This window comes from Elephantulus edwardii, unplaced genomic scaffold (assembly GCF_000299155.1).
Source record: "Elephantulus edwardii isolate Elephantulus edwardi_28Jun2011 unplaced genomic scaffold, EleEdw1.0 scaffold00289, whole genome shotgun sequence".
NCBI lineage: Eukaryota > Metazoa > Chordata > Mammalia > Macroscelidea > Macroscelididae > Elephantulus > Elephantulus edwardii.
Window position 1 is genome coordinate 983,952 of NW_006400039.1, and position 10,252 is coordinate 994,203.

The window sequence follows — 10,252 nt, forward strand, 5'->3', positions numbered from 1 at the left end:
GGAGGGGAGGGGCGCAGGTGCTGGGGGAGGGGGCACACGTGCTGGAGCGGAGGGCGTGCAGGTGATGAGAAGGGCTTGCTGAGGAGGGGAAGCTCACTGGGGAGGTCGGGAGAGCTTGCAGGTGAGAGGTGCGGCCTCACAGAGGAGAAGGGAGAGTGCTTACGGAGGGGGCCATCGTTGTGGGGTGCTGCACCTGTGGGCTGGTCTCCCCAGCCTCATCCTCCACAGGCCCTGAGCGGCTTCCTCGTCCAGCAGGTGTGAGGAAGCAGCACCTCGGACGCCCCTGTGCAGATCTTTCCTCAACTTTCCCTGCGCAACCCAGGGTGACCATCAACCCTGCCTGCTGCCCCTTGGACACTTGTCCCGTGGAGTCGCAGCCATGCTCTCTCCCGGGGGCATCTGTAGGTAACCCCAGTGCTCTGGGGCCTGGGGTCTGGAGGTAGCTCCAGCTATGTGGCTGACCTTGGCCTTGTGGAACCAGCCCAAGCCAGCACTGTGTTCATCTTGGGCCCGGCTTGTCACGGCCCACCACCTGAGCCCTGCCTATGCGTCCCCCACCCTGAGAGCCGTCCTTGCTGGCAACCCCCCAGGGAGGCTGGGCCCAGGCACGAGAGCACTTGGACAATGCCCTCCACCTCGCTGTCCATGACCCACATGGAGGGCCCTCTGCAGCCAGGAAGTGCCATGCTCAAGGAGCGGCTTCTGCCCGGAGACAGAGGCCTGGCTCAAAGCCTCCTGGGCCCCCTCCCCACCAAGGGACCTTCCCCAGCTGAAGCCACACCCCCCAAGGAGACACAGGCCCTGGTGAAGCCCTTCACCCCAGTGCCACCCGCCCGGCCCCGGCTGGAACGTGCCCTATCCCTGGACGAGCAGGGCTGGCGGCGACGGCGCTTCCAAACCAGCCAGGAGGACCTGGCCGGCCGGAACAAGGCCGAGCTGTGTGAGGGCCCCTCTGGCACCTCTGTCTGCAGCGGCTCCCCACCTGGCCTGAGCAGCTCTCTGCAGGAGATCCCCAAGTCCCACCAGGCCCCAGGCAGCCCCTCCTCATGGGGTAACTCTGTCTCAGGGTTGATGAGCACCTCACTGGACCTGCTGCACAGAGAGGCCCCCACTTTGGGGAGCATGCTCCCCCCACTGCCCGCCGTGGGCCTGAGCGATTCCTCAGACTCACTGAAGATGGCCCGCAAAGCGGTGCCCAGCCCTGAGGACTTCCGGCGGCGGGTACAGAAGAAACTGGTGCGAGCCCACAGCAGCCTGGGCCCCAGCCGGCCCCGGAGCCCCCTGGCCTGTGACAGCTGCTCCCTGCGTTCGGCCAAGTCCTCTTTCAGCCTCCTGGCCCCGATCCGCGCCAAGGATGTGCGCAGCAGGTAGGACCCGCACCGCAGGTAGGCCCGAGGGCGCGATCTCTGCGAGAATGGCTAGGTGGCCCTTCTCAAAGCTGCACCTGCAGTGCCTTTCCAGAACTTTCCCCACACCTCGTTTCACCCTGATGTGGGTAAACCGTGGTGCTGGCTGGTACAAGTTCAGTCGTGTGACCTCACTGCCGTGACCCCATCCCTGACGTTTCCTGTCTTTGGGCACAGAACTCCGCCTGAGCCGTGGCTTCTCAGAGCCTTGTTCAAGTGGTGAATGCTCTGGTGGGACAGTGGGTTAAGTGCAGGACCACCAGCCACCATGCTGGCAGTTCAGACCTCGTGGTGGTTCTAGGGGGGCAGGTGTGTAGTCCCCTTCTCTGAGGATGGCGGGTCTGCTGGCTGTGCCTTGCTGGCCATGGGTACTCTGGGGGTCACAGAGTCCCCCACTCGGGTCAGTGCTGGCTTGCTAACCCTAACCCTGACAGTTAAACCCCCAGCCACCCTCAAGAATGTGCCCAGCTGCTCCTTGGAAACCCACAGGGCATTTCCACACTGTCCCATAGCATGCTGGGTCAGAACCAACGTGATGCCAGTGGGTTTCAGTGGTGCTGGGAGGGTGTTCTAGCAGGTGCCGGTCACTGATGGAAACCCTGGCCATGGAGAACCTTCTAGAAGCATTTCTGGGGTGGCCCAAGCAGTGATCTCTCATGAGCGCTGGCCAGGGTTCCTCCCACCCTCTGTGGATGGTCTCAGATGGCTTCTTCCTGGTGGGAGGGGCATGTCCCTTGTGTCCCCAGGTGGGGGTTGCAGGCACTTGTTCAGGACACCCTGCAGATTCTCAACTGCCCCAGGCTTGTGCTGAGGACACAGGCCGCCCGCATGCCATCCCTCCCATGGCCATGGCTGTGTGTCCGTCCATCATGGCTGTGTCTGACCATCATGGCTGTGTGTCTGACCCTCATCATGGCTGTGTGTCTGTCCCTCATCATGGCTGTGTCTGACCATAATGGCTCTGTCTGTCCCTCATGGCTGTGTGTCTGTCCCTCATCATGGCTGTGTGTCTGACCATAATGGCTGTGTGTCCGTCCTCATGGCTGTGTGTCTGACCATCATCATAGCTGTGTGTCCGTCCCTCATGGCTGTGTGTCTGTCCCTCATGGCTGTGTGTCCGACCATCATCATGGCCGTGTGTCTGACCATCATGGCTGTGTGTCCGTCCATCATGGCTGTGTGTCTGACCATCATCATGGCTGTGTGTCTGTCCCTCATGGCCGTGTGTCTGACCCTCATGACTGTATGTCTGTCCCTCATGGCTGTGTGTCTGACCATCATCATGGCTGTGTGTCTGACCATCATCATGGCTGTGTGTCTGTCCCTCATGGCTGTGTGTCCGTCCCTCATGGCTGTGTGTCCGTCCATCATGGCTGTGTGTCCGTCCATCATGGCTGTGTGTCTGACCATCATCATGGCTGTGTGTCTGTCCCTCATGGCCGTGTGTCTGACCCTCATGACTGTATGTCTGTCCCTCATGGCTGTGTGTCTGACCATCATGGCCGTATGTCTGTCCCTCATGGCTGTGTGTCTGACCATCATCATGGCTGTGTGTCTGTTCCTCATGGCTGTGTGTCTGTCCCTCATGGCCGTGTGTCTGACCATCATGGCCGTGTGCCTGTCCCTCATGGCCGTGTGCCTGTCCCTCATGGCTGTGTGTCTGACCATCATGGCTGTATGTCTGTCCCTCATGGCTGTGTGTCTGACCATCATCATGGCTGTGTGTCTGTCCCTCATGGTTGTGTGTCCCTCATGGCTGTGTCTGACCATCATCATGGCCGTGTGTCCGACCCTCATGGCCGTGTTTCCGTCCATCGTTCTTATGTCTCTTAACGGGGTTGAACTGTGTAATCTGCTCTTGGCCGTCTTGGCCCCATGCTGCCCTCCAGGAGTTCTACTCCCAGTGCAGCTCACCGCTGCCCCCACCCCGGCACCAAAGCAGGTGAAGTTCTGGGCTGGTGACGACAAGGACACCACTTGGACTGTAAGTCCAGCACCGTGGAGCAAAGAGGACGCAGTCTGCTCTGTAAAGGTTTGCAGCCTCAGTCCTGGCAGAGGTGACCTTGAGTCAGAGTTGAGCTGATTGCCTTGGGGGACTCTGGCCCCTGTTCTAACCTCTCCTTTCCCCTCCACTGCCAGGCCGCCCAGGCTGCCCATCTTGGTGTGGGGTGATGAGGCCACTATAGCTACGTGCCTCCATGAGGGGACTTAAGACAGCAGGAGCCCGTCGACCTGGGGCAGGGGCAGGCAGGGCCCTAAGGGAGGGTCGTCAGGGTCTGTCCAGCTCCTGTGGCTCCACAGCTGGCTTCCTGGTCACGTGTGGACATTTGAAGTAAAGTAATGCTGCTGAGGGAGAGAGACGCGTTTTCTTCAGCAGCTGCGTCAGGGAAGCTCGCAGCTCGGGCAGAGAGGACAGGTCTGGAAACAGGCCCTTGGCCGGGGACAGTCTGTAAGCGTTGGTTTTGTACTTCTGAGTAACTGAGGGGAGGGACCCAGCAGTAGTCATATTCCAGGCGTGTGATACGGGGGGAGACTGACATCTCAGTGCCTACAGACAGAGCTTTATTGGCACAGCCACATTCCTTTCCGTGTTGCTGGTGCTGTTGCTCGGGGCCAAGCTGTCAAAGACACACCCCCACCCCGCCTGAAGAGACAGGAGCATAGGCGTGTGTTGTGCCGTGTGTGTGTGTGTGAGAGAGAGAGAGAGAGAGAGAGAGAAGGGCGTGCACTGACGGGGTTTTGTCAGGCGTTCCCAAGCTCCTGGCTGTTTTTAATCAGAAGCCAGTCGGCCTCCGTGGAGCCCATTCTGACAGTGACCGAGGGGCAGCTCTGAGGCTGGGGTCTCGTGGGAGGAGCCTACCCCCCTTTCTCTCTCGGAGTGGCTGGGGGATTCGAAGTGTTGACCTTCCACTTCCCAGGCTGGCATCTAAAGCACTTTGTCACAGACAGCCCTACTTTGAGCAGGTGGTGGTTCCTCTCGTGTAACATCCAGGTGCACAGGTGCTGCCTGGGGCTGTGGAATTGAACTGCGCTGCCCTGTGGCGTCCTGGGCCCCCACCCCAGTGGTGCCCACGCCATCCTCTCCTCCCCCGACTCCTGTGGCGTCCTGTCCACGTGGACAGGAGGTCTGCATACAGTGCCCACCATGACCTGCCTGGGAGGGTACGCTTTAAGGGTCCCACCACTTGAGCCTGTGGTCACCTCGGGCTGCTTCTCAGGCACACCTGTGAGCAGCCTGGACACGTGCTGCTCTGCAGAGCCACGCGTGCCGCGGTTCCCAGGCACTGAGGCTGAAGCACCCTGTCCAGGGTGGCCTGCAGGGTCCTGAGAGCATTCCGGGGGCAGCCCAGGGGCAGGGCCTGATGATGCCCAGTCAGTGGGCAGGCCGAGGCCCGCGGGCAGTGCCCCCGAGAGCCTTGTCCTTTTTGCCACCCTCCGTTCGCTGAAACCCAGCCTCACCCAGTGGTGTCCTGAGGGAAGGGCGCGGGGCCTCCTGGCTGGCACCTGGCCTGGCCTCCCAGGGGCTCACTTCAGCCTCTCTGCAGAAGCTACTTGGAGGGCAGCCTCCTTGCCAGTGGAGCCTTGCTGGGAGCGGACGAGCTGGCCCGGTACTTCCCGGACCGCAGCGTGGCTGTCTTCGTAGCCACGTGGAACATGCAAGGCCAGAAGGTACGTAATGCCCTCTCCCATCCTCCTTGGTGCCTGCCCGGCAAGCTTTCAGGGCGCAAGTGCACTATGTCCCCAGGGCAGGTGCTTACCTTCTGCCCCACCTCAGCCCCTTCCAGGGGCCCCTCCTTGAGGTCTGGGCACCACTGGCCATCCTGCTCCAGGCACCGCCTGGCTGTGGTCCTCTGTCTTGTGCAGACAGGGATGGGGCCCGGAGTGGGTGTTCGGACTGTCAGGCTCCTGGCGTGGCTGTGTGAATACAGGCAGTGGGGTGGACGGCCCAGGCCCTTGTGGAGCAGGGCTACAGCCACCTGTCCGTACCTGCTGTGCACTGCGTCCTGGCAGGGCCTTCCTGCCACCTGACCTCAGTGTCCCCCTTACTCAGAGAGGGCACTCTGACAAACAGAGACAATGGGGCTGGCGGCTCCCAATCCATGGCCTCCCCCAAGGCTTGCTGGGCCCCTGCCCCCACCAGGCCTCTCCCAGCCAGGCCCCATGCCCTCCAACCCTCAGCCTACATCACTGCAGCCTCCTCTCTCTCAGGAGCTCCCCCCAAACCTGGACGAGTTCCTGCTGCCCGCCGAGGCGGACTATGCTCAGGACATGTATGTCGTTGGGGTCCAGGAAGGCTGCTCAGACAGGTAGGCTGGGCTGGCGGCCTCTCCTCGCCGTCTTCTGTGCCCTGGGCCTCTGTCCTGTGTGCGTGGGAAGCAGCCCATGTGGGAGGCAGGGCCAGGTGGGGCCGGCATCATCAGATGTGGTGCCGAGCTCATCCGAGTGACTGTTACTTGAGGGCATCGAGGCCATAGAGCACCACGCATCAGGCTGCACGGGTGCCCACCCCTCCTGCTGGGGATCCAGGTGGTGATCTGGTGGCCCCACACCTCCCAAAGCCTTTGACATCCCCCACAGGCGAGAGTGGGAGACGCGCCTGCAGGAGACGCTGGGCCCCCACTACGTGCTGCTCCACTCGGCGGCCCACGGCGTCCTCTACCTGGCCATCTTCCTCCGCAGAGACCTCATCTGGTTCTGCTCAGGTGGGTGCTGGGCTCTCGCATGCCTTACCTGTCGGCAGCCAGGCAGGGAGGGTGGGGAGGGCTGCAGGCGGCTCTAGCGCGCGCTGTGTCCTGTTCCCCTCCACAGAGGTGGAGTGCTCCACAGTGACCACGCGCATCGTGTCCCAGATCAAGACCAAGGGGGCCCTGGCTCTCAGCTTCACCTTCTTCGGCACCTCCTTCCTGTTCATCACCTCCCACTTCACCTGTGAGTCCTCCGCTGTGCACCCCTCATCACCGTGGTACTCAGGGGTCTGGGAGCCAGGTGCAGGGCTCTGCCTGCCTCCACTCTCCCACAGTGAGCCCATGTCACAGATGCGAGGCTGACATGGTGAGGCAGGCGTCCACCAGGGACAGGACGTTGGGCCGGGAGCGCTCTGCTGCTGCTGCCCACGGAGGGCGGACAGCAGGTCCCCTCTAGCAGGTGTTGGAGGATGGTAGCTGGGTGTCTGACTGTCCTGACTGGAGGCGTTCAGGGTATCTTCTCGAGAGGTGACCGTGCTGGACCCCTTAGAAGTCACTGTCAGAAGCGTATGTGTGGGTGTCAGCCTTCGTCAGCGGCAGGCGGTTCACGTGCACACACTGCACACGGACCTGGGCTGCACCCTGTGCCCACCCAACACTGCACATTGTCTGTAAACACAGGCGGGTACGTGACGTTTGTGTGGAACCAACCTGGTTGTGTAGTGTGGAGAGAAGCCTGGGGGAGCTGTCGGGGTGCTCCCCACCCCCTTTAATGATGCAAAGTCAGAGGAAGTTGTGGGGAGTCATGATGTCCCCCTTCATGAGGAGGGGATGTGGGGGAGCTGGCTTTGCCGCACCACCTCAGGCAAGAGGCACCCACATACAGAGCAGCCTTCGCTGGGTCACTTCCCACCACACGGCCCAGCGTCCCCTGAATGCGGCCTGCTCCGTGTCAGCCTTGCCAAGCATGCTGTCCTCTGGTCAGCTCCCCACCAGGATCCGAGGCCCAGCTCCGTCCCCACCCCTCACTTCCTGGTCCTGGCAGGAGCGAGCTGGCAGGCCCACGCTGACGCCGGGGGGTGCTGGCAGACGGGGCTGGCAGGGAGCCTTCCAGAATCCTTGGTAGGGGAGACGCGTGCCGGGGTGCGATGCAGAGACTGCTCTTGGGCACCATCAGCCCTCTCGAGCCCCCACCTGTCTGTCCATGCAGCCGGAGATGGGAAGGTGGCAGAGCGGCTGCTGGACTACTCGCGGACCATCCAGGCCCTCGCCTTGCCCAAGAGCGTGCCAGACACCAACCCCTACCGGTCCAGCCCCGGTGAGTGTGTGCCCCACTTGAGGCGGGGGCCCCCGTCTAAGGACGGTTCAGAACAGGAGTGTTCTGAGGGACCAACTTTGGGAGAGGCTGGAGTGCCCAGCGCCCTCCCCAGGGTCTTGCTCTGCTGCCCCCACCCATGGAGCCAGGTGTCCCTCCTACTCAGGTCAGAAGGCTGTCACTTCTGGGTGGGCTGAGCCTGCCCTGGTTCCTTGGTGCAAAACAAATGTGGGCGTCCCAGGTGGCTGACTTCTCTGAGGGGCCCTGGCTTGCTGGGATTCCAGAGCGGGGCATAGTTGGGGTAGCCCTAACTCTGTCCACCTTGGTCTCAGCGGACGTCACCACGCGCTTTGATGAGGTCTTCTGGTTTGGAGACTTTAACTTCCGGCTGAGCGGAGGGCGGGAGACCGTGGAGGCCCTACTGCGGAGCGAGCTGGGGACAGACGTGTCGGCTCTGCTACAGCATGACCAGCTCACCAGAGAGATGAGGCGAGGTGCAGGAGCAAAAGGGACGAGGACCAGGGTCCAGGAGAGATGAGAGGGGTGAGGTACAGGGTGGAGGTGAGACGCAGGTGAGCGGTAGATAGCGGGGACAAGGTCCAGGATAGAGGGTGAGGTCTGGGATGGGAGGCAGGTGAGGGCACGAGGGTCTGGGCAGGTGGGTCTAGGCTGGGAGTCGAGGTACAGGGCAGAGGGTGATACTGGATAGGGGGCTGGGGGTATAAGGTCTGGGGTTGGGGGCATGCGAGGGATGAGCAGGGGCAGGGCTGAGGGTGGAGAGGGCCTGCACCCCTCGCAGGTTCCGTCTTCCAGGGCTTCCAGGAGCCGGACATCCACTTCCTGCCATCCTACAAGTTTGACATTGGCAAGGACACGTACGACAGCACCTCGAAGCAGAGGACGCCCTCCTACACGGTAAAACCCTGCCCTGGATGTCACGGGCTCCTCCCCGCAGTCCCAAGGGTAGATAGGAGACTTAGAGGGAACGTCCGTGGATCCGGAAGACAGGTAATTCCTGCCTTCTCACTTTCCAGGATCAGTTCTTAATCTACTTAGTGTGGTATTACCCTTAATTCAGCCACAGGGTCTCCTCCATCTGAGAGACTGTTCTTAGTAAACAGACATCAACATAAGACAGCAACGCTAGCCAGGGTTTCTCCCCCAGAACGCAGCATGGAATGAGAGGCTGGGGTTTCGGTGGTCCCCATGACTACAGGGAAGTTAGCCTGGGACAGGGTTCAGCACTTCGCTCACAGGGTCACTGACACCACCAACGGCAAGTCCAAGGACACACGTTTATCCAAGGCCCAGGCCTCTGCCCCAGGGCATGGGATACTGGAGGTTCCAGCAAACCAAGCTTGATGCCTCAGTTACTCTATTACGTATCATGATGTAGAAACAGACCTGAACCTTAACCATGCTGTCCTTCAACCCTCAATGAGCAGTTCCTACCTACAGGCCCAGAGGTCCCCTTGCATGGCAAAAGCTACCCTCCCCTCTCCAGCTTAGGGTCCTCTGTCAGGTGGGGGCAGGAGACAGGGTCACGGGCAGGGCCAGGGGATCCCCACATGACAGCCCACCACTGTCCCCGGCAGGACCGCGTTATGTACCGGAGCCGGCACAAGGACGACATCTGCCCTGTCCGGTACGCGTCCTGCCCCAGCATCAGGACGTCAGACCACCGCCCAGTGTACGGCCTGTTCCGTGTCCGAGTGCGGCCTGGGAGAGACAAGTCAGTGGACAGCACCACTCAGGGTTCTGGACATTAGGGGGCTGACCATGGGAGCGTGAGGGAGGGTCAGAGCATTGGAAACGCCCACGGGCTGGCTAGCAGGAAGACACCCAAATGGGACAGGGCAGCAGACAGCCCTGTACAGTGTCCTCACCAAGGGGAGGTCCACCAGTGACCATGGGCAGCTCTTGGAGACTTCCATGAGGTTCCCAGCCCACAGGGACCAGGCGGGCTGAGGGGCTCTCAGCAGTTCATGGGGACACGGCTCTGTCCCCACAGCATCCCACTGGCCGCAGGCAAGTTCGACCGGGAGCTGTACCTCCTGGGCATCAGAAGGCGCATCTCCAAGGAGCTGCAAAGGCAGCAGGCTCAGAAGAACCAGAGCTCCAGTGCCGTCTGCTCGCTCTCTTGAGCCGGGAGCCCCGCGTCAGGGCCGAGCCCCCCAAGACCTGCTGTCGTCTTCCTGGAGGGCGGGGGCTGCCCCGAGGGTCACATTCCTGTAATGAACGTGGCAGAATCCCAGCCTGGCACACACCTTGAATTGGGGCTAGCTTCCTGGTGCAGGACAGCACTCGGTACGAGGGTCCACCAGGGTGAGCCACCACCTCCAAAGCCCATTTGGTCCCTTCCCTATGAGCTGGCACCTCCTGGAAGTTTCTCTGAAAAAGGGTGGACTTGTCCACACACGCCCACCATACGTAATAATCTAGTCTTTCAAAGTATTTATTTTTCCATGTTTATATTTTTAAATAAATGCACATACCAAACCTTAACACTTCTGACCAGACTGAGCTCTCCGAGTTTAGACATTTTGTAAAGAAATCAAGTCCCAAGTCTCACTGGCAAAGCATCTCATCCATTTGACTCTGCAGCTTTAGATCCACTGTGCTCACCCCCAGGTACTGCAGGTTCTCACAGCCGAGGGCAAGCAGAGCTGCCCGGGTTGGAGGCTGGGGTCATTGTGGAAGCAGCCTGGCTCACCAGTGGAGTGGTCCACGGGCTCAAGTGACCAGTGCTCAAACACTGTGCTACCAGGATTCCAACCAGGGAAACCAGCCACTGACCATAGAAAGCCGTCTCCAGAAGGCACACATGACCACGACAGCAACAGCTT

At 61.1% G+C, this 10,252-nt stretch overlaps 1 protein-coding gene across 1 annotated transcript; it reads left to right on the forward strand.

The window, feature by feature from the left end:
* The first annotated feature begins 624 nt into the window (after positions 1 to 624).
* INPP5E (inositol polyphosphate-5-phosphatase, 72 kDa) lies at positions 625 to 9,550 on the forward strand. Its single transcript, XM_006900632.1, has 10 exons — positions 625 to 1,367; positions 4,952 to 5,075; positions 5,616 to 5,713; positions 5,985 to 6,109; positions 6,216 to 6,335; positions 7,302 to 7,409; positions 7,739 to 7,900; positions 8,206 to 8,321; positions 9,002 to 9,138; positions 9,418 to 9,550. Exons 1-10 carry the CDS (start codon positions 625 to 627, stop codon positions 9,548 to 9,550), a joined length of 1,866 nt encoding a protein of 621 aa, XP_006900694.1.
* Positions 9,551 to 10,252: the final 702 nt, after the last annotated feature.